Genomic DNA, 25,256 nt, shown 5'->3' on the forward strand with positions numbered 1-25,256 from the left:
ATTTTAAGAATAAGCTGGTTTCTAAATTGGTTATTAGCTGTTTACCACAGGTAAAGCATGTTGTTTAGGAATTTGATAAACAAAGGTGGGAAATTAACATCGTAGCTGTTTGGCAAAACCCAAACCAGGTGCCATATTATGCCAAATCAGCATAAAATCTGATGGCACAATGCAGTCTGAAGGTTGTTCAAATCTGCATCCTATTTTATCCAAACTCTGAGAGTTTGTGGAAGAGGGAGGCAAAAGAAAAGGTTTTGGGTTTAGCCCATTTCTGTTTAGTACATTTAAAATAACATTAACTATATTAATTAATGGAAGTAAAATCAAACTGAAACCTTCCCCTCTTTCTTCACTTACCTATTTTGCCTAGCACAGGAGTAGACACCTGAGGGCTTGGGGGGCTTTAGTTCCCCTGTCAAGCTGTCCTGCTACAACAAATATAAATAGCAGTGTAGCTGTAGTACCACGAGTAGCGGCAGCAGAGGTACAGCTTAGAATTGTGGAGCACAAACCTGCCTGTAACCAGTGGGTATGTACTCAGCCCAGCTAAGCCATGCCTTTGCTGCCACTGTCTATGCTGCTGTGGCTATACTGCTATTTATACTCACCCGAGCTCTCAGAGAGCTAGTGTGGTATGTGTACGCAAGCAGGGGAATCACACCATTAGCTCATAGTGTAGATGTCGCCTAAATGGCCATGCCTTTTACAGCAAGTAGTTTAGTTTTGTGTTGATCTTTATTTTGATTGTGATTTTTCACATCCCGAGCTCGTAGCACAGATGTAGCCTTAGTTAAGTGAAATATTGGTTGAATAAGAGGTAAACCTTCTCTCTAGAAAGTCTTTTGACCTGTCTGCTGCCAATCCTGCCTGTAATCTTTCAGCATGTCAGCAAACTCTACAACCGAAGGGCCTCCCTCTATTTCCCAGTTGAATAAAGTGTGGAAAGTTAAAACCAAGAACTTTTATGTAAATCCAGTGTTTCACTTTAGCAGGTATAGTTTATATTGCATACCAAAACGTCGACTCTTACATTGCCTCCCAATTTTAATAAATTCATAGATTTTTATGTCAGAAGGCACCACTGTGATTGTCTAGCCTGACCTCTGGCATAACACAGGCTGTAGAATTATCCTGTAGTAACTCCTGCTTCAAGTCCAAAATCTGTGTCTGAAAACACAGAGTATGTGTGTATCTTTTAGAAAAGCACACAAGCATGGGTTAAAAATTTCCACTGACGAGAATCCGCCACAGGCACACTCCACTGCCTGGCTTTTTAGTCTGAATTTGTCTAGCTTCAACTTTCAGCCATTGGTTCTCATTGTTCCTTAAAATACTGCCTCTCGGTATTATAATAGCTTAAAAAGCAGATGCTTTACTTGAAAGAAGTACATATTGTATATCTTAGTTACTATGGGCCAGATCCTGAGTAGCATCAAAGCAGAGCTCGGTGCAAGTGAGAAGGCGTTGCGGGCGGGGAGTGGAAAACCAGCTTTGCAGCTCCCAAATCCTGGACCATTCTGTACTGGTTCTAGGTGTAAAGCAGGTCAACCCAGGGCTGTTCGGCATTATGCCATTATGTCCACAGCCCCTGAGCAGGCAGGGATTTACTGGGGCACTCGTACATCCCAGTCACATCCCATTTCCTATGTAAATTTCCCTGCATTTTCTAGCCTGGGAGATGGGATGGAGAAGGAGCCACTATGGTAGCTCTACATTACCTGAGGATTACCCTAGGAAAAGAGGGGTGGTCGGGGGACTGCTCAAAGCCAGCTTTAGGGTTATTTTGAAAGTGGCTAGGGCACAGGGAAGACTTGCCTTGTATTTCAGTGGTGTGCACGCGCATACATATACACACATATAGGAGTTAAATCAAACAGCTAGTTTTATTTCCCTTAAATACTGGATATACTGCAAGTATTTGCAAAATGCTTCTGGAGCATTAATATTCAGCAATTTGAGAGCTGGTGATGGCTCCACAAGTCAGTTGGCTACACTGAGCAGTGTGTTCTGCACTGGTAAAGCCACCTTGAGTTTACATCATTCCCAGCAGCACTACTACTAGAGGGCAGTTTGTTGGGGAGTTGTGATGTCAGAGCATCAGCTGGCCAGCACTGAGAGATGTGCAGTCATTCCTGCGAGCATTGATTTTGTAGTTATACTTCTGGGAGCAAATGTGTGAAAAATAAGGACGCCTCCCAGTGAAGGGGGAGGTCAGATCAAGGGTGAATTCATGCTTTTTAAATCGGTCTTGCAGCACAATGAAAGCAAGTGAGGCCAAAAAAGGTCAGTCTAGTGATGGCAAGAGCACTTAAAAGAAAATAGGATCAGGAGGATTCTACTCCGTGGATTTATTTCACACATATTCACCACAAAATCGTTAACTTGGAGTTAAGGTGCTAGGCTGCACGTCCCACCAGTGCACCTGTAGCAATCAAAGCAATAAGCCGTTAAATCTCTCAGCACCGCAGTTAAACTCCCCTCATGAGTTGCCCCTCTCAAGCTCAGCTACTTCTTTTCAACCATAATTCCACACTCATCCTGAACAGCGGTCAGGCAGACACTCTTCAACTCCAGCCATGTTTCCTGGCTATTCGTTTGTGTATTTTGGTAATTAAGATGGGATGGGTGTGATCTGCATAAATTACTTTGCAAGTAGTTCTATGCAGGGGGCATATGAGGTCTGGTTGTAGATTGCAAGTGGCTGGGTGCAAGATATGATGTTTTCTGTAATGTTTCAGAAAAGTTATTGGTGACCTGTGTCATTGGTGACCTAGTTATTGTTCAAAATTGGGCATGTTGGAAGTTACAGAGTTATAATTGTATCTATTATCAGCGGGTAGCCATGTTAGTCTGTATCCACAAAAACAACAAGGAGTCCGGTGGCACTTTAAGGACTAACAGATTTATTTGGGCATAAGCTTTCGTGGGTAAAAAAACCACTTCTTCAGATGCATGGAGTGAAAATTACAGATGCAGGCATTCTACTGACATGAAGGGAAGGCAGTTACCTCACAAGTGGAGAACCAGTGTTGACAGGGCCAATTCAATCAGGGTGGATGTAGTCCACTCCCAATAATTGATGAGGAGGTGTCAATTCCAGGAGAGGGAAAGTTGCTTTTGTAGTGAGCCAGCCACCCCCAGTCCCTATTCAAGCTCAAATTAATGGTGTTAAGTTTGTAAATGAATTTTAGTTCTGCAGTTTCTCTTTGAACTCTGTTTCTGAAGTTTTTTTGTTCAAGTATGGCTACTTTTAAATCTATTATAGAATGTCCAGGGAGATTGAAGTGTTCTCCTACTGGCTTTTGTATGTTACCATTCCTGATGTCCGATTTGTGTCCATTTATTCTTTTACGTAAAGACTGTCCGGTTTGGCCAATGTACATGGCAGAGTGGCATTGCTGGCACATGATGGCATATATCACATTAGTAGATGTGCAGGTGAATGAGTCTCTGATGGTGTGGCTGATGTGGCTGGGTCCTCTGACGGTGTCGCTAGAGTAGATATGGGGACAGAGTAGGCAACGAGGTTTGTTACAGGGATTGGTTCCTGGGTTAGTGTTTCTGTGGTGTGGTGTGTAGGCTGGAGATGGGGCTGCATGACGTTGGGAGCTTGGTGCTTGAATGAAGCTGTGGATGGGGGAAAAGCGGGACTTAAGGAGAAATGTGGGGCATGGAAGGAGCTCTTCCACTTTCTGGTCTCTACCTCTAGGCACAAGACCCACTTTTTCTTCATTCTCCCCTCCCCCACAGCCCCACAGTCCTGCTTTCTTTTCCCCAGACCTCCCACACACACCTACTCGCTCTTTTTCTTTTCTGAGACCAGTGGCACAGTGTGTCTTTGTTGAGGCATCAGCATTTTAAAGACTTCCCTTGGCAGGGGATCAAGCCAGCAGTGCCAGCGGAGCTAACTCCAGTCCCCACTCTTCTCCCTGCACACAAGCTTTTTTCCCCAGGCCACCCACACATTCCTGCTAAATTCTTTTTACTTTGGCCCTCAATACTCTGCTCAACCCCACCTGGCTCCTCAAGCCAAGTTCTTTATCCCCCATGAACTCCTCCATAGCTCCACAGAGCCCTGTCTCTTTCCCAGAGCTTACCCCTTGGCTCCTGATGCCTAGTTAGTCTCCCTGGCTCCCCATGGTATCGGTGAGGTTTGGAGCTGGTGAGGGATAAACACCAGGGAGGGAGAGGAGTTATTTAAGTTAAGTGCCAATATGGACACAAGAACAAGTAGATATAAACTGGCCATCAACAAGTTTAGGTTTGAAATTAGACAAAAGTTTCTAACCAACAGAGGAGTGCAGTTCTGGAACAGCTTTCCAAGGGCAGCAGTGGGGGCAAAAAACCTAAGTGGCTTCAAGACTGAGCTTGATAAGTTTATGGAGGCAGTGGTATGATGAGACTGCCTACAATGGCATGTGGCCCAACTGCGACTGCTAGCAGCAAATATCTCCAATGTCTGGTGATCGGACACTAGCTGAGGAGGGCTCTGAGTTACTGCAGAGAATTCTTTCCCAGGTGTCTGGCTGGTGGGTCTTGCCCACATGCTCAGGGTCTAACTTATCACCATATTTGGGGTCAGGAAGGAATTTTCCCTTGGGTCAGATTGGCAGAGACCGTGGGGGGTTATCACCTTCCTCTGCGGCATGGGTCACTTGCAGGTTTAAACTAGTGTAAATGGTGGATTCTCTATAACTTGAATCGTTTAAATCATGATTTGAAGACTCAGTAACTCAGCCTGAGGTTAGGGGTCTATTACAGCAGTGGGTGGGTGAGGTTCTGTGGCCTGCAATATAAAGGAGGTCAGAGTAGATGATCATGATGGTCCCCTCTGACCTTAAAATATATGAGTCAAAGGCTAAGGCTGGCAGCCTTAACAGAAGTAGCTGTCAAGATGGAGTTTGATAAATGTCAAAAGTGGCCCATGGCCATGTCCGAGATGTTACATGAATGCATGTGTGGATGAAGTTGGTAGTTTGTGAAGACTGCAGATGTTTAGCTAGAAGGACCCAAACAAATGTGTGAAAAACTGTATAATTTCTAAAAAGGAGCATTTTTAAATGTTTCCTCTGCAAAAGTTAGTGAATATTAAACTAAAAATTTCACATAGAAAATTCTATTGTCCTCTGAAGGATTATTGTGCTCAATTTGGAGTCGAAATGCAGTAACTGAAGTGTGAAGCACAGGAATTTCAGTCCTGCTTTGAGTGCAAATTTCAGCACAATCTCAACTATGGAGCTGCAACTCTCTCCCCTGTAATAATGGTGCTTTGTTGGCTCCTTTTGTTTTGATCTGTGATGCTGCCTTTTACAGAGAATGGGATTCATTGTCTGTTGTTGGAGGATCCATCTGTATTTGTAAGGATAGTTATTACTTCCTTTTGAGATAAAATAAATGAGAGGTAGGAGAGATATCAGGCTGTTTTTAATGCCACTAACAGTTCAACCAGCCTGCCATCAATCCTGGTTTTTAATGCTGTAACTCATTGACATGCACCACTTGTGATTGCTGAAAAATAGAAGGTATGACAACTTTTAAACATACAGGTAGAACTTGTAATTTACAGCCTGATCCCTGTAGGATTGTCACATACAGTGTGTCGATGATGTGACTCAATGAAATAATGCACAGCTATACCTGTGCATTATTTCACAGTTACAATTGTAACTGGCAATTACCTGTATCTCGTTTTGGAGATCACCAGGGTTTTTTTTCTTGCTTAGAAGTGCTAATTCCATCTTTGGCTCCAAAATATCAGCAGTTTAGAGATGAACCCAGATTTTTATCAAGATAGGGAACCAATAGATATTTGGGTAAAAGCAAAAACATTTAGGCATGCATGTTTAAAAGGCGTGTTTACATCTGTCTTGTATTTTGTGGTTTGTAGGATTCTCCTGATATAAAGAGCTAGGGCTTAAAGTTTAACTGGATATACCTAGCTATATTTTAAATTTTCAAATTATAAAGAACAGGTCACTTTTTTCCATTCTGTATTTAACAAATACACCTCTACCCCAATATAACGCTGTCCTCGGGAGCCAAAAAAGCTTACCGCGTTATAGGTGAAACCGCGTTATATCGAACTTGCTTTGATCCGCCGGAGTGCGCAGCCCCGCCCCCCGGAGCGCTGCTTTACTGCATTATATCCGAATTCGTGTTATATCGGGTCGCGTGGTGTAGCTCCAATGATCAGAACCAATTTTCTCAAACTATTTTTTTAAAGCCATCACATGCCAGTACTGTATATGGAAAATGGTTAATCATCATTAGAACTATTAGTTAACATTCAGAAGTAGATAAATAATGGTTAGAAATGTGTGCTTAAGATTTGGAAAGTAAATTTCATATTTAATTATCCTTTGGATAGAGTCCAGAGTTCCTGGGACAGTTCCTTGTTTCCTCACACTCTGTTATTTTAAATTTCAGGTTCTGAAAAATCTTTTCTTCATTACTTCTTGCCATTTCTGCCTTACAAAAATGGCAGTTAATAAACTGTAGAACTAAATACTTTCTTAGTCACTTTCCATTGCATAGAGATTTTGCCCTAATGTAAATTATTTGAAATTGACGAAAAACACCTTTTCAATTTATGGTTTTGGCATTAATAGCCTGAACAGACAACCATTAAAGTCATAATCAAACTCCCATGGATATTCAAAAATGACAGATCAGACCCTATTTCATTTGACTACTCTGTTGCCAGTCTTAAAGATGAGACTATGGACTGCATTGGATCTGGACACCAAGCTATTATTCTTCAATTTTAGAGGTTGAATATGTTACTTCAGCCTGTGCTGATCATGGGAATTTAGGATTTGACATAGTAAATCAAACTGGTTTTAGAATTTAGTTGGTGCATGGATTGTCTCTTTTGTGTATTTGTACAGCCCCCATCAAAATAGGTGTTCAGCCCCATAATACACACATAGTCAATTGTTTAGCACTGCAAGCTGATGTCAGGGCCTGGCTGTGGGTAGCCTGTGTGCATGGGTCACTTATGAAGTTGCGATCAGGAGTTGAGTAACAGAGTTAGGGTCGAGCCAGGTTAGAGTCAGGTGCGGAGTTGCAGACAGGAGGCAAGTAGCAGACTCAGGGATGAGCTGGGGTTAGGAGCCAGAGTCTGGGGTTCACAGCAAGGCAAGATCTGGAGGGAAAGCAAGCAGGCAGTCTGCTCAGAATGCTCCCTGATGGCTTCCTCATTTATACCCCAGCATATGTCAGTCATTAGGCTGTCGGAAGGCCACCGCTCAGGCCCTGCTGGGCAATACTTCCTGCAGTGTCTGGCTTCACAGAGTCTCCCTTCAGGTGGCAAATTTTTTCTGTCCCCATGCTAGCGGCGGGAAGGGCTAGTTGTCCAAGTACATACCTAGCATCTTGACAGGACCATACTCAGGGCTATGCTACTATTTTTAGTGCACTAGCTCAGTCAGAGCTAGCACAGGTATGTCTACCCAAGCTGGAAATTACACCTCCAGTCACAGGCGATGACTTTGACTTTTATTTTTCCTGGTGGGTGCTCCACCCCGCTCCACCCTGAGGCCCTGCCCCCACTCTGCCTCTTCCCCCGAAGGCCACACCCTTAGTCTGCCTCTTCCTGCCCCAGCCTCACCCTCGATCCACCTCTTTGGCCTGCTCTGCCCCCTGCCCCGAGGCCCCACCCTCACTCTGCCTCTTCCGGCCCCACTGCACCCCTGCCATTCATCACTCTCCGCCCTCCTCTGAGCGCCTCCAGCCAGCTTATCAGCAACCCCACTAAACAGCTGTGGCTGGTGGGTGCTGAACACCCCCTATTTTTTTTCTGTGGGTGCTTGAGCCTTAGAGCACCCATAGAGTCAATGCCCATACTGTACCTCCAGTTCCAAGTATAGGTGTACACCCTGTGTCTGAAAATACTTTTTTAAAATCTAGATACAACATTCCACTCTTTGGGTATCTTTGAATTGAGCCACACAAAGCTAAGTACTGAATTATATAGAGGTGTAAAGTGCATGGAGGTAGAGAGAAGCAAAAGCCACCATCCCCAACCTGCAACCAGAGTTTAAATCTACAGTGCAGCATTCAGTGGAAGATTTCAGTCTCCAGGGCTGCCAGCCCTGCACCTTTCAAGGAGAGCCAAGCACATTTAAAGGAAGAAAGGAGACTTAAAAAAGAAATACAAATAATCTCTATTGGATGTTTTGCTCCTCAGCTCTTGCCTTTGTTACTATCGTCATTAAGGGAGGAATGACTTTGCAGTAGCAGTGGGCAGCAATTTAAGTTCAAGACCTGCTTAATGAGTGAAGCATGTTAAAAGTTAGAGGGAATTATGTTAAATACACATGGGCCACATCTATACTAGCACTTTTTTGTAAAACGTCTTACCATTGCACTACCACCAGTGCAGCTCCATACGTGGTGTGACGGGTTAGATCACAGAAACCCCCTTGGGAGCTGCCACCCAATGTGCAAAGACTACCCCTGCTTCTGTTTTCCCTGCCAGCTCAGGATTCCAGCACCCTGTCTTGCTGAGCCAGACACTCCAGTCTGCTCTAACAAAGACTCAGGGTCTGAATTACTAGTCCCAAAACTGCAAGTTTACCCGAAACCAGATCACAGGAGTGTGCTTGTCTTTAGCACTCAGATGCCCAACTCCCAATGGGGTCTAAACCCAGATAAATCCGTTTTACCCTGCATAAAGTTTATAAAGTTTATGCAGGGCAAACTCATAAATTGTTCGCCCTCTATAACACTGATAGAGAGATATGCACAGTTGTTTGCTCCCCCAGGTATTAATACATACTCTGAGTAAATTACTAAATAAAAAGTGATTTTATTAAATACAGACAGTAGGATTTAAGTGGTTCAAAGTAGTAACAGACAGAACAAAGTAAGTCACAAGCAAAATAAAATAAAATGCGCAAATCTATGCCTAATCAAACTAAATACAGATAATCTCACCCTCAGAGATGCTTCAGTAAGTTTTTCTCAGACTGGACACCTTCCAGGCCTGGGCACAATTCTTTCCCCTGGTACAGCTTTTGTTCCAGCTTAGGTGTTATCTAGGGGATTCTCCATGATGGCTCCTCTCTCTCTCTGTTCTCTTCCACCCCTTTATATATCTTTTGCATAAGGCGGGAACCCTTTGTCTCTCTGGGTTTCCACCCCCCCTCACTGGAAAAGCACCAGGTTAAAGATGGATTCCAGTTCAGGTGACATGATCACATGTCACTGCAAGACTTCATTACTCACTTGCCAGCACACATATACAGGAAGACTCACAGGTAAACACAGTCATCTGCAGACAATGGTCCTTGTTAATGGGAGTCATCAAGATTCCAAACCATCATTAATGGCCCACACTTTACATAATTACAATAGGCCCTCAGAGTTATGTTTTATATTTCTAGTTTTAGATACAAGAGTGGTACATTTATACAAATCGGATGATCACACTCAGTAGATTATAAGCTTTGTAATGATACCTTACAAGAGACCTTTTGCATGAAGCATATCCCAGTTACATTATACTCACTTATATTTTTATAAAACCATATAGACTGCACAACGTCACACCCTCCTCCTGAACTTACTGCCAGAGACTTGGACACTGACCATGGCGGAGGCAGTATACCTAAAATTCGTTTTTGGGCTCCCCTATGGGGCAGAAACTCCTGTGTCCCCCAAAAGGGAAAGAGACCCTGATCCAGCTGTAGGCTCACAGCTACCAGCTATGAGAGACCTTTCGCTGGCCAGCAAAATCCCCCCCCTTTCACTCAGGTTGGGTTTGCTTCCAGCTAGAGTCCTTGGGGTTTGTTCCCACCGCAGCAGTCACCAGGACCCCAACTTCCAGCTCCAGGATACATGTCTCTGTGCACCTCTTCCACTCCATTACAGCCAGGTCATGCTTCTGGGTCTTAATTGCTTTGTCTCTTAAGTCCAGGCTGGTGGGCAGCCTTTTCTTTTTCCAGGGCAGCCTTTTCCCAGGCAAATTGTACATCAATTTCCATTTGTCTTCCCTTGAGACCATCACTTGATGAGTTGGGATACCACAGAGAACACCCTCCTGCCAGAACAGGCACCCCTCCCCTCCTGTCTTGCTAGGTTAGACACTCCAGTCAGCTTCAGCACAGACAGAGGTTGGGCCACACCCATCTGCAGTTCACTGAAACTGAGATGTACTCAGCTCAGGGGCTTCTTAGTTAACAGAGACATTTCCAGCGCCCATTGTTCAGTCTTTCTGGGCAATTTGCAACTTGTGTAGTTTTAGCTTCTTTTGATCTTCATTCTTACTTATTTTGCTTCCTTTTCTGTCCCTAATTTCCTTTCCCGAAATAAGCAAACAGAAAATAACAAACCAGTAACCACTTTGTCTGTTCTTCAGCCACCACACTTAAAATTCACTTAAAATCACTACCAGTATCTCAAAGCAATCAGCTGTGCACAGATCCTGCTCGACTACGCCACTGTGACGGGTTGGATCACAGAAACCCCCTTGGGAGCTGCCACCCAATGTGCAAAGACTACCCCTGCTTCTGTTTTCCCTGCCAGCTCAGGATTCCAGCACCCTGTCTTGCTGAGCCAGACACTCCAGTCTGCTCTAACAAAGACTCAGGGTCTGAATCACTAGTCCCAAAGCTGCAAGTTTACCAGAAACCCAGCTCACAGGAGTGTGCTTGTCTTTAGCACTCAGATGCCCAACTCCCAATGGGGTCTAAACCCAGATAAATCCGTTTTACCCTGCATAAAGCTTATGCAGGGCAAACTCATAAATTGTTCGCCCTCTATAACACTGATAGAGAGATATGCACAGTTGTTTGCTCCCTCAGGTATTAATACACACTCTGAGTAAATTACTAAATAAAAAGTGATTTTATTAAATACAGACAGTAGGATTTAAGTGGTTCAAAGTAGTAACAGACAGAACAAAGTAAGTCACAAGCAAAATAAAATAAAATGCGCAAATCTATGCCTAATCAAACTAAATACAGATAATCTCACCCTCAGAGATGCTTCAGTAAGTTTTTCTCAGACTGGACACCTTCCAGGCCTGGGCACAATTCTTTCCCCTGGTACAGCTTTTGTTCCAGCTTAGGTGTTATCTAGGGGATTCTCCATGATGGCTCCTCTCTCTCTCTGTTCTCTTCCACCCCTTTATATATCTTTTGCATAAGGCGGGAACCCTTTGTCTCTCTGGGTTTCCACCCCCCCTCACTGGAAAAGCACCAGGTTAAAGATGGATTCCAGTTCAGGTGACATGATCACATGTCACTGCAAGACTTCATTACTCACTTGCCAGCACACATATACAGGAAGACTCACAGGTAAACACAGTCATCTGCAGACAATGGTCCTTGTTAATGGGAGTCATCAAGATTCCAAACCATCATTAATGGCCCACACTTTACATAATTACAATAGGCCCTCAGAGTTATGTTTTATATTTCTAGTTTTAGATACAAGAGTGGTACATTTATACAAATCGGATGATCACACTCAGTAGATTATAAGCTTTGTAATGATACCTTACAAGAGACCTTTTGCATGAAGCATATCCCAGTTACATTATACTCACTTATATTTTTATAAAACCATATAGACTGCACAACGTCACACGTGGTAGCAACAGTAGGAGCAGCTGGGGTTTTAAACACCATGTCATCTAGACCTGCTCTGCTCTGCAAGATTAGATGATCTATGATGGTTAAAGAGTCTACATTAGCACCCTGACCATTCCTGCCACCTGTGGTTGTTAAATAATAGGAAATTTTAAGAAAAATGCTAATCTAGATAGCTCAGGTGTTTTGGGGGGACATTGATAGTACTGTATTCTGTGGTTCAAGAGGCATCATGCATCTAATGATCATTCCTGCTGGATTGCTGCTTTTTAATATTCCCTTATATTTTCTTCTCTCAAAGATGTTGACTGCAATAGAGCTGTGCATAGCATATTGATAAATTTGATTCACCATGAATTAGAATTCTGATTATATGCTGGATTACCCCACCTGCAAATTAAGTTTTACATTATAAAAATGGTCAAATGCAACTCTCTGGCCAAAATCCTAAATTTCAGTTAGTTCTTCACTAACAGAAGTTGCTTATTTCCCCTATTTTTCACTGCAATAATAACTTTTGGTGGTGAAAAAAGTCTTCCATTAAAAAACTTAAGGTGACAATGAACAATATTTCAATGAAAAAATGTTTTCCTCCTATTTCATTTAATTTAATTTTCACGCATCTCTACAATGCAGTATACAGTGTTATTTAAAAGCAGTTGTTTGTTGTTGGTGGAATGATCTCATGTATTTCATAGCAGCATTATTCATAGTTTAATATGTTTTAATCTTTGATGATATTTCTCCAATGTTGAGTATGTCACAGCTATCCATGATGTTTTCTTAACTCTTAGATGAGTATAAGCTTCATACAGAGAGTCACTATTTATTAACTACTTCTGTGCTGCCTACAGTACCAGATTTCTGAGGCAAACATTTCCCTGCTGCTGCCCCGTGTATCTAGTATGTCCTTATTGAAGCACCACTGGAAGATTCAGACTTAAAGATTCAAACATTTCTGCTGCAGCGCAGCTAAACAGTGTGGCAGAGTTGTCATGAGCTATAAATTGTGCTCAGTTAAAACATATTCTTTATGTTCTGAAATGCCTGGTGTGTAAAGCAATGAGGCTATTCTCTTTATGTCAGAACTCATTCTGTTATGTTTGGCTCTATAAGGCTTGAAATGTTTATCTAAGATTTATTTTTCTAATAGTCTGTTTTATTCTCTCTGCACAAAAGCCAAAATTTGTTCAATGTGATAGAAACCAGTTTTAGAGATTTTTCTTTTTCAAAGTTTGAGTGCAACCAACATTGATTATGAGACGTGTCAGCAGTATACAAACCTAGTAAAGCGGAACAATAGCTACAGTATCAGTCTACCTGATGCAATATCCTTTTCAAGTACATGCAAGTGTTTTGTTGCTGCTTTACCAAACAGTAACATCCAAGAAAATGAGCCTTGGATCGATTTTATGCTTTGAAGTGATCTCTGGAAACTTCTGAATGACTTCACAGTATGCTGTTCACCATTTGTAATGATGCTAAGGAACATGTTATCTATTTAGTAGCTGTATAATGTTTCTCACCAGTAACACCCGGCAAACATTACGTTTCAAGTTGGTCATAAAGATTTCAGCAGTTATTGCAGACCTGGGAGGCCTAATTTATAATTCCTGTGGAGTGAGTCTCTGTTGTGCTGCCCCTCTTCACATGTTCAGATCTTTATGGCTAATCAGCCCATCTTCCAAAGTTTGAAAAGCAATCTTAAAGCATTTTACTCTATTTGTGAACGCAGACAGCATTGCAATGCAGACAGAGAAGCAGTGTGTAATTTAACTATTGAAGAATCCAAATTGGAATTTAACTGCTTAGCTCACTTCAATTCCTGAGAACCCACCCACATATGCAGGCTTAAATCAGGCTCCAAGCTAGTTGAGCTAGACCCCATGGTGTGCAATTTTTATGCAAGTTAGGCTTTGATTGATGTTTTTCTCCTTCTAACTTTTAAATCTTTCAGCCAATATATTCTGACATCAGTTTCTCAATTATACAGTGAGCCATTATGCCTCTATGCTACATAACATCAGTGTTCCACACCGTAATTTACTGTAATAACAAATATGCATAAGATAGAAATAGGCCCTCTGTAAATAGGTAAAACAAATATTTTACATGTATACACTACTTTCATTGAGAAAGATCCTAAAGAACTTCCCAAATTACACATACCCACACACACTCTCAGATAAGCAGCTCTTTCTAGGGTGAAGATGGCAGTCAGCCAGCCAGCATATAGCATGCTTTAACTGACTGGGGACTGCTGTAACTTACCTCGTCCTTAGGAAAAGTACTAGGGGATCTTTAATGTCTGTGTAGAACAACCATATCTTGTTTATTATGATATCTTAATAAAATACATCTGAAAGTAAATACAGTGGTACTCAATTTATCTATTTTGAAAGACTCAAAGGGTAAGTCAGCTCTACACATATGTGAACTTGTGATTATAGGTATTTCCAAACTTGAGGATTAGATCACTAAGCCAGGGATCGGCAACCTTTGGCACACGGCCCGTCAGGGTAAGCACCCTGGTGGGCCGGGCCGGTTTGTTTACCTGCCGCATCCGCAGGTTAGGCCGATCACGGCTCCCACTAGCTGTGGTTCAGTCCCAGGCCAATGGGGGCTGTGGGAAGCGGTGCGGGCTGAGAGATGTGCTGGCCGCTGCTTCCCACCACCCCCATTGGCCTGGAGCGGCAAACCGTGGCCAGTGGGAGACACGATCGGCCGAACCTGCGGACGCGACAGGTAAACAAACCGGCCCGGCCCGCCAGAGTGCTTACCCTGACGGGCCGCGTGCCAAAGGTTGCCAATCCCTGCACTAAGCCATCACTATCTGCCTTCATAAGGAATGACAAATACAATACTTCAACAAAAAATTAAACCATTAGTAAAAGAAGTGTTATATGTTGTGGGGGGAGGAGTAAACAGATTCTAAGATGTGTATTTGGTTAAAAATAAAAATAACAATAATGCTCAATAGAACAACAGAAGTCAGCAAAGTCAAGGTATCATAGGTAGAGGCCCTGCCTGAAGTCATTCTCCCAGGCTTAATTTAGGCACATGATTAAATACCTCACTAAATTGGGGGTAGAGTGACCAATTTGTAAATATTGCAGGTTTTGTTATGGTTATGAACACCTGTGTGAGCTCAGATCCAAACCTCACAAAGCTGTAATTCACTCATATGAAACCTCTAACAAACAGTAATCAGCAGGTCACAGAGTAGATTGAAGCATGGCACAGTGTGGTTGCCATCAAAAAATTACAGTTTCACTCCCCTCCCCCCGTGTTATCTGAGATGCTGACGATTTTCTCTATACTTACATTGAAAACACATCCATGTCACTGTGTGATAATGGTGAGTGAATGTTAACATTTTAATAATGACCATTGGAAGTAGTTTTTGATAGGACTGATTTTAGTCAAGATGATCTCTTTGAATATTTTGGTGGATAGGTGCAATAAACGACCATTTACCTTTGATAGTTTTAAATGTATTGTATACATGATTCCCATAATGATATAGCTAAATTAAATATTTATTAGATTATTTTTTAATTTCATCAATGAACACAGCTAAAATGACACCCGCATTCTATTTAAGTCTCTGGTCAGACCCTTGCATAGAGTAAAATACTGTTGAACTGTGGAGCACACAGATCCAGCATGCTGCTGCTTCATTTTGCTTTGTGAAAAGACAAATACCAACTTATGTGAACATGGTCTGTGAAATGTAGCCTAAGTTCAATGATAGCGCACACAGTAAGTTTAATATGTTAGCACATCAAAGGGAGAAAAATAAAATTCTGACAATAAATAACCATTAAATGATTACTAATGCATAGCAATGCTAATGGAGTGTAAGGAGATTTAAATCCATTTTTTAAAAAGACACTTTTTGCTACGCTATTTTATTTCAGTAGTCAACATTGCAGGTGGCTGGTTCGTATAGCAATGGATTCTTACATTATGCAAAACTAAAACAATAAGGCACTCTTGAATTACACTTTGCAAATAGGGAAATGTCTGTTTCTTGAGTATAACACACAGGGAAGCTATGGCGTCGTACAAAAACATTTTCCAGAAAGGTTTCAGAGTGGTAGCTGTATTTACTGTATTTTCCACTGCATGCATCTGATGAAGTGGGCTTTAACCCACGAAAGCTTATGCTCAAATAAATTTGTTAGTCTCTAAGGTGCCACAAGTACTCATTCTTTTTGTTTTCCAGAAAGTCTTCTTTGATAGACTACTAAACTGGTGTTACCAGGAATTAAAGATATATGTCTATTACTTACACTGGCTTTGTAATGGATGACAAACCTCTACTGGTACCAGGAGATAAGAAACAGCTGTTCTCAGCTGTTGGATTTGTGCCAGAAATGAGATGATTATTCTCAGAGCACAGTTGTAAAAGGTACCACATATTTTGTCAACTCAAATTTATGCAAGACTAGAATCATCCAGGACAGCAGAAACTGTATTACAGACAACCTCACAACAGTCTCTTGAAGGAACACTAAATCCAATTATGCAGAACATCACAGAATTGTTTATTTCTAAAGCATTTAGTTCCATTGAAAGCAGACTATTTGTGCTCAGTTTTTTAAATGGATCAAGAACACTTTTGTGTATAAGATTCTGGGATAATAAGTTATGCCTGGAAAGCTGTCGCCCAGATGAATTCAGGAGTGAAGGAGAAATACACCTTCCAGAATAATTACACCAACCCATCCTATCCTTTAGATATTCAATAAATACATAACATTTCCTTTGATTTTAAGATAGGAACTGTAGCTGAGGTGGTCTCACTCTGAAAGCTAAGGTTTGGTTGGGTTTTTGGGGGAAAGGGGCTTTTTGCCCTCTAATGCAGTTTGGGGAGTTGAATGGGTAGGGCTTTTTAATTATAAATACATATTACTCCATACAAAGTAGATCACATCCTCAAATTAATGTAGGGTTTTTTTTGGGGGGGGACAGGGAGGAGGAGGTGGTGGTTCTGTTGTTTTTTACTCTTCAGAATACCTAGTTCCATAATCCAAATGTTTTTTTTAAACCAGTTTGTATGCTATCCTCTAGCCTTACATAGCTAGGAAGATTAAGCTACATGAACAACTGAAATTGTCGGATATAGATACATGGGGAAGGTGGATGGCATTCTTCCTAGTTCTTAAATTTCAGATAACACATAACATTGCCTGGTATATTGTCTTTGGAGGTTTTCTGCATCCAAGTATATAGTTGAATGAGTTTATCATGACAGAAGTTAAGATGTAGATATTATTGGGAATGTGGGAAGATGGTGAATGTTAGCTGTGTTAGTTTTTGTTGTTTTTTAGTTAGTTATATAACCATATTTCCCTAGGAGCCCTAGTTATAGAGCAGGACTCATTGTGCTAGGCACTGTACAAATACTGAACAAAAAGACTGTCCGTGTCCCCAAAGTGTTTACAATCTAAGTAATATATTACAATGCTTAACTCTGTGTATTTAGATGTATAAAATATATGCCAAATCTTTATTCTGTCCCTTTGCATATATGTATTATGATATAGTTTTCAAATATATGACCTGATGCAAGTGCTAGAGGAATTAACTAGGGGCAGAGCTCTTCTTGACCTGCTGCTCACAAACAGGGAAGAATTGGTAGGGGAAGCAAAAGTGGATGGGAACCTGGGAGGAAGTGACCATGAGAGGGTTGAGTTCAGAATCCTGACACAAGGAAGAAAGGAGAGCAGCAGAATACAGACCCTGAACTTCAGAAAAGCAGACTTTGACTCCCTCAGGGAATTGATGGTCAGAATCCCCTTGGAGAATAACATGAGGGGGAAAGGAGTCCAGGAGAGCTGGCTGTATTTTAAAGAATCCTTATTGAGGTTGCAGGAACAAACCATCCCGAGGTGTAGAAAGAATAGTAAATATGGCAGGTGACCAGCTTGGCTTAACAGTGAAATCCTTGCTAATCTTAAACACAAAAAAGAAGCTTACAAGAAGTGGAAGATTGGACATATGACCAGGGAGTATAAAAATATTGCTCAGGAATGCAGGAGTGAAATCAGGAAGGCCAAATCACACTTGGAGTTGCAGCTAGCAAGGGATGTTAAGAGTAACAAGAAGGGTTTCTACAGGTATGTTAGCAACAAGAAGAAGGTCAGGGATAGTGTGGGTCCCTTACTGAATGGGGGAAGCAACCTAGTGATAGAGGATGTGGAAAAAGCTAATGTACTAAATGCTTCTTTTGCCTCTGTCTTCATGAACAAGGTCAGCTCCCAGACTACTGCACTGGGCAGCACAGTATGGGGAGGAGGTGACCAGCCCTCTGTGGAGAAAGAAGTGGTTCAGGACTATTTAGAAAAGCTGGATGAGCACAAGTCCATGGGGCTGGATGCACTGCATCCGAGGGTGCTAAAGGAGTTGGCGGATGTGATTGCAGAGCCATCGGCCATTATCTTTGAAAACTCATGGTGATTGGGGAAGGTCCTGGATGACTGGAAAAAGGCTAATGTAGTGCCCATCTTTTAAAAAAGGGAAGAAAGAGGATCCGGGGAACTACAGGTCAGTCAGCCTCACCTCAGTCCCTGGAAAAATCATGGAGCAGGTCCTCAAGGAATCAGTTTTGAAGCACTTGGAGGAGAGGAAGGTGATCAAGAACAGTCAACATGTATTCACCAAGGGCAAGTCATGCCTGACTACCCTTATTGCCTTCTATGATGAGATGACTAGCTCTGTGGATGAGGGGAAATGTTATTCCTTGACTTTAGGAAAGCTTTTGATATGGTCTCCCACAGTATTTTTGCCGTCAAGTTAAAGAAGTATGGGCTGGACGAATGGACTATAAGGTGGATAGAAAGCTGGCTAAATCATCAGGCTCAACGTGTAGTGATCAATGGCTCCATGTCTAGTTGGCAGCCGGTATCAAGTAGAGTAGAGTATCAAGTAGAGGGCCCCAGGGGTCGGTCCTGGGGCCAGTTTTGTTCAATATCTTCATTAATGATCTGGTGGATAGCGTTGATTGCACCCTCAGCAAATTTGCAGATGAGACTAAACTGGGGGGAGTGGTAGATATGCTGGAGGGTAGGGATAGGATACAGAGGGACCTAGACAAATTGGAGGATTGGGCCAAAAGAAGTTTGATGAGGTTCAACATGGACAAGTGCAGAGACCTGCATTTAGTACGGAAGAATCCCATGCACTGCTACAGACTAGGGACTGAGTGGCTAGGCAGCAGTTTTGCAGAAAAGGACCTCGGGGTTACAGTTGACGAGAAGCTGGATATGAGTCAACAGTGTGCCCTTGTTGACAAGAAGGCTAATGGCATTTTGGGCTGCATTAGTAAGAGCATTGCCAGCAGATCGAGGGACGTAATCATTGTCCTCTATTTGGCATTGTGAGGCCTCATCTAGAGTACTGTGTCCAGTTTTGGGCCCCACATGTGGAAAAATTGGAAAGAGTCCAGCAGAGGGCAACAAAAATGATTAGGTGGCTGGAGCGCACTTATGAGAAGAGGCTGAGGGAACTGGGATTATTTAGTCTGCAGAAGAGAAGACTGAGGGGGGATTTGATAGCTGCTTTCAACTACCTGAAAGGGGCTTCCAAAGAGGATGGATCTAGACTGTTCTCAGTGGTAGCAGATGACAGAACAAGGGTGCTTTTCTGTCACCCTCCAGTCCATCTACAATGTCGCTGCCAGACTCCTCTTCCTTGCCACTCCTGCTCCATCATCACCTTCTTTGAGTCCCTTTACTGGCTTCTCATTTTCATCCAAAAGTATCTTAAACTCTTTGTGTTTGCTCCAGCCCATATCTCATTTTGGTTGCATGTTACTCTCCTTTTTAGACTCTCATAAGTGCCTCCATGTATCTCCCATGCTGCCCTTACAGCTGATTTTTTTCTTCCTGATATTGTTTGCCATGCAACTTCCCTGACCTCTTCAAATCCCTCCTCAAAATGTATTTATTTATTAGCAGTCCCACAAACAATGATCCGCTAGTTCCCTATGAACTATTTAAAAATGTGTTTCACATGTTCTCTCCAACTCCTTTGCTCATGTTATCTTTTTACTTGAATTTCTGAGGTGCAATGAGATGTATTTAAAGTAGGTGGTGTATTTTCTTTATTCAGCTGATGGACTTTTGTGCATAGGTGAAGTGTGGATACATTTGTTCCTTTATTCATACGGATTGTGATTTGATTTTGTTTTAATATCTGTTAAAACCCAGACCCTGGGATAGGCATTTTTTAAGTAGATAAAATCTAAATGACTATATATAGAATAGCGAGCCAAGGCGGGTGAGGTAATATCTTTTACTAGACCAACTTCTGTTGGTGACACAGACAAGCTTTTGAGCTACACAGAGCTTTTCTTCAGGTCTGAGAAAGGTACATAGGGTATGTCTACACACAATTAAAAACCCACAGCTGGCCCATGCCAGCTGACTCGGGCTCATAGGGCTCGGGCTAAGGGGTATTTAACTGCGGTGTAGATGTTTGGGCTTGGGGCAGCGTGGGCTCTAGTACCCTGTGAGGTGGGAGAATTTCCAGAGCTCAGGCTGCAGCCCAACCTGGAACATCTACATTGCAATTAACGGTCCCTTAACCTGAGCCCCGTGAACCCAGGTCAGCTAGTATGGGCCAGCTGCAGGTGTCTAATTGCAAGGTAGGCATACCCTCAGAGTGTCAGGGCTAAATACAAGCTAGAACAGATGGTTTAGCGTAAATAGTTAACACGTATTGTAAGAGACGAGTCAAAGTGAAGTGGCCTGGTCACACCTCTGCAGTCATAGCACGGGAAGGGGGAGTCGGAAGGGTTAGTGAGTTACAGATTATTGTAATAAGCCTTAGATACAGTGTCTTTATTAAAACTGTGATTTTTAGAGTCTAGCGAAGTTATGAATTTTAGCTCCCAGACTTATCTCTAGAAGGTGTTGGGCAGGTTTCCTTTGAGGATGAGGACTGAAGTGTCAGATATAGAGAGATTGCTTTGTGAAAAGTGTTCACCTGCAGGTGATACGGTGTTTTTGTCTTTTATCATTTTTCTGTGTGCGTTCATTTGGGACATTGTGATTGTTTTCACCCATAGTTGTTGTTGGAGCATTTAGTGCACTGGATGAGGTACACCACATGTTGTGATAGGCATGTATAGGACCCATGGATCTTGAAAGGTGTGTTGTGAGGGTATTGATCTTCACAGCAGCGGAGATATGTCTGCAGGTTTTGCATCTATTATTATGGCAGGGTCTGGTACAACTTTGAGCTGGTGGATCCTGGTTTGAGGGGAGCTTGCTTCTGATGGTGAACTTGAAAAGATTGTAAACTCTAAGTATTAAAGAAGAGCTTTCAGAATATGGCTCAGACCATCAGCAAGCAAGAATTTCCATCATTTGAAAATATGTCCTACCCATATTCTTTTTTCATAGAAAACATTATTTACAACATATTTTCACTATACTGTAAGTTGATGTTGGTACTTAATGCTGTGAGAGTCTAGACTGAGAAAACTGCTATTATGTAGTGCCATTTTCTGATGGGTTTAACACTTTTTGATGTGATCATGCCGACATCTTCTGCACTGCTTGCCATTTTTGAAAGACAATAAAACACATGAACATTTAATAATGTAGGAAATAAAAATGAAATAGGTCTCTATTTAAAACAAATAAACAGGAGAACATCATCATACTGGGCTGCTAAATGTCTTTAGTTGACATAAAATGTAAACCAGGGTGTAATTTTGTTCCTAGAATGATGAGAACAGTTGATCAAATAAGAGGTGAAATTGAAGAAAAAACAACAGAAAGCATTACCAAGAGGTGCCCCGTAAAAGAACTCGCCAGAAAGACAGATAGGCTGCTTGTTGAGTTCCTTATCTCTTCTTTAAGTTTAGTAGTCAAAGAGGTTTTTGCATTTATCTTTGCAGCTGAATGAGTTCAATTTCACTCAGATTAGGACAGAAATTTCAGAACAGCAGGTTAATCCTTCCTGCCTTCATGGGTAACTGAGCAAACAGACCCATATCAGCGTGGCCAAGTGTAAAATTGTAATTCCAGAGATTAATGTTGTCTTTTCTGTTTGCTTTGAACTTGACCTCCATGTCTCTCTTATTTTATTTATATATTTATTTATTTATTTATATTTGTTAACAGCTTCTGTCCAGGGTCCCTGGGAGAGGGCAATCTCACCAAACAAAGTGCCCTACTATATCAAGTAAGTATAAATAATATTGATGATGGCTATTTAGTAGTCTCATATATGTATGATAGTTAATTATTTCTTTAATTTGTCCCGATACAATTCTTGTGTTTTTCAGTGGGAAGGACAAAAGTAGTGAAATATGCAATAAAATATCATGCAAACATGCTGGTGCTCTGAGGAGCTTCCTTAAAAAAAACAACAGCAGATAGTTTTTGAGTTGTGATAAAGCAGAGTGCCTTTCATGTCATTGCAGCAGTCACCTGAAAACTCTAGTAAAACTGTGGACCACATGGTTCATACTTGATTCCTTTATATCTGTTCCTTTCTCCATCAACAGTGAGAAAGGGAGGTTTTGCACTACCACAAGCCAGTCAGAATTTTGGTGAATGATTTGATGTTGAAAGCAGCCACGTATGGTGCAATTGAGAAATCTGCAGCTTTAGCATCATTGTCCTTTTTCTTTAACTGATCTTTTTAAAACTATCAATTGTCCATTATCCTGTGAGCACCTTTAGCAACATTGTTTGGCAGAATCTGTTGTTGAAGGACAACAAGGGAGAAATTAATATTAAAAATAGGCACAGAATAACAAACTAAGAGGAAACGTTAAAAACCCAGGAGGAGCTCACTTTTTCGTGCCTCGAGTTATCCCACTACACAACAAAAATAAGGGTGAATAAATTACTCCTAGTGCTCTAGTTTTTTCATGTTGCTAACATGAGCTGTGAGCTGTTTCTTCACTACAGCCTGGAAAAATAAATGCTGCAGTACATAGGATGAAGTTGCTGTGTTAACAGAGCCTGCAGTGCAAATGACTAAAACTTAAGTGTCTGTATTTGGGTTACAGTGATCCATGTTACACTGCACCATCTGTTACAATAATGAATGCCCTCTACAAAAGACAGAACCTAAATTCTTCAGTATGGCCACCTGATTGCTATGGCACTCCAGTCCTGAATTTTGTAGCAAAATATAATTTCTGTGGCAGCTTCAAAATTGAGGTTTTATTGAATTAAATGTAAAAATGAATAACAGTCAGAACTAGAGTATTCCCTAGTATTATTTATTTTTATATTAATTTAGTTTGCTGCTGCCCCAAATTTTAAATTTGCTGCAGACATTTATATTGGCAACGAATAATTAAATTGAATGGGGAAAGCTAGAAGTTTTGACACATGAGTCGGGGTGTTTTGGCATCAACTGCGAGAGGGAGTTTGGGGTTTTGGCACCCCTGTCACAGCTGAGGCACTGGGGAAAGGGATACATCTCCTTTTCACTCACCCTTGAGGTGACTTGACATTTTGGTTGGGGAAGCTTTAATTCTTAATATCTCACCACAGCAATTCTTCATGGCAGCCAAGAGCCCACTGCACCTCTCAATCATTATATCTGTCACTACTTCCAACAGCAGTAGATGTACACACTAGCTGAATGTTAATGCTAAAATGATCAACAGCAAAATAAACATTTTATTTTGTCCTTCTTAGTTTTCAGAGTCAGTGCCCCATTACAGCTATTGTTTCAGGCTATTCGCAGACCCAGGAAAAACATACTTCATATGTTTCCATTTGGTTCACTCAGGGAAGGTTATCTTCACAACCATAAGGGCTGGTAACATAACTTCTATAATGAAAGCTTACATTCTGTAGCATGTTGTACAGGAGCACCCTGTAGCTGACCTAGCAATCGGATATCTGAGGTATTTGTTAATCCTAGTGACATCCTTGTTCCATCTGCTCCCTGCTCCAGCTTTAAGACTACCCCCAGTGATTTAAATGTTTCTCTTTCCATTTCTCCTTTATTCCCCTCATTTAGCATTTCATATTTGCCATAGCAAAGCTTCCTGTTATTCTTAGCCTTTTCAACCTTTAAACAATGCTTATTTAGCCATCCATTTTTTTTCATCCGTTGAATTATTACTTTCTTGCTTATCTTTAATTGTTACAAGAGTTGCCATAAAGGTGTAACAGAAGGGTAAGTATCATGCCTTTTCTTAATGTTTATGTAATTTTTCTTTCCACCTTCAACATAGAGTACTCAGGCCACACATGAGAGCATCCTTTGCTAACTGAATTTCCTGCATACGTTACTGGTTTTGTGTTTTATCAATTTCCTTCTTGATATTTAGCTGTTTTAATTAATCAATTTCACATTTGAAATGTCACAGCATTTGATGAGTCCATAAATCAGGCAACACTTAATACTAAATCCTCAGCGGTAACATTCCAGACTTCTTAGTGTTAGCTCACTCCAAGCCCTTTGAAATTGATAGTTAAAACTTCATTTTTATACAGTTGATTAGTCTGTAGCAACCAGCCACCACTAAAGTTCCTGAAGTACTGTACATTTTTAAATATTTTGTCTCCCTTGGGCCTTATTCCTGCCAGCGTCTCTTTTACCTTATTTCAGTACAGCTTTCATTGCTACTGAAAATATAATCACCAACAATGTACAACCTGTTACAACTACTTTTCCTACTCTATGCCATTTTGTAGTTTCTTGGCCTACTGTCAACCTCATGAAAATTGCAATATAATGGCCTTTTACCAGCTGCTGCATTCTATTAGGATTTCTTTCACCTTTTTATGTGGTTAGTCCCATATGGATAGGCCAAACTGAGCCAACAGTTAACACTCACCTTGCTTGCTTCCCTAATGAGTTGAGAAATCATATTTCTGTATGCCAGGCTACCAAAGGTGCCTTGGATTCTAAAGTAGCAAACGGATTTTTCTCACTGCCTACTGAATACCTGGCTGTATGATGGGCTATCAAGGAAAAAAAATTACATCTGCACGTTGCTATGTGAAATCTTTCTAAACTACACTTCATCTAACCCGCTTTTTTTCCATCATCAGCCTTTTTCTCGTTATGCTGATGACCTTCCTGTTCTTCATGTCAACCAAAAAAGTTACTATGAAACCCTTAAGTACTCCAGAGATCACATCTTATTTTATACTGTATAATTTACAAGTAATCCCATTTTTCCTATGGTTAATACAGGCTTTAAAGGTTTACATTAGTTCAGAGGTGGGGAAAAGAAACATGTAAGAAGACTGCTGTTTTGCCAGGCCTCTTGTCTAAGTCCCTGACCTTGCTATTGATCCGCTTGGGCAGATCAATGAGTCCTGATGGCAAAATCAAAAAGGCTTAGTGTACGTGCCGGGCCTTCCTGCATGGAGGCAGCTGTGGGATTGAAGGCTGCCACTAATAGGAAGCACCATTTCCAGAAAAAATGGGTTCATATAATATACCAGAAAAGTCTGGTGAGTGAGAGAGGCCTCAGACAGTTAAGACACAGTGACACTTTAAAAATGTTTTAGGTTTTTATTTAAATCTCTTACTTTAGCTTTTACTAAGTAAAAAAGTGATTACCAAACATAAGCAATATAAATAGCGAATAAAAAAGTATGCAAAGCAAGAAGCCTTTTGAAATGTATGTGCGTGTACATATGAAATGAGTGCAGAGAAAAATGT

The 25,256-nt window shown here is 41.4% G+C and overlaps 1 protein-coding gene across 3 annotated transcripts in view; it reads left to right on the forward strand.

Annotated features, from left to right (window-relative positions):
* Window positions 1-25,256, forward strand: part of DMD (dystrophin) — a 1,466,768-nt gene that overhangs the window by 1,287,933 nt on the left and 153,579 nt on the right. For all 3 annotated transcript variants that reach the window (XM_065405744.1, XM_065405758.1, XM_065405751.1), the window contains one exon: window positions 21,734-21,794. In XM_065405744.1, the coding sequence (XP_065261816.1) occupies window positions 21,734-21,794 (61 nt within the window). The remainder of the gene's footprint in view (window positions 1-21,733; window positions 21,795-25,256) is intronic.

The sequence above is a fragment of the Emys orbicularis genome, chromosome 1, assembly GCF_028017835.1.
Source record: "Emys orbicularis isolate rEmyOrb1 chromosome 1, rEmyOrb1.hap1, whole genome shotgun sequence".
In the NCBI taxonomy this organism is placed as follows: domain Eukaryota; kingdom Metazoa; phylum Chordata; order Testudines; family Emydidae; genus Emys; species Emys orbicularis.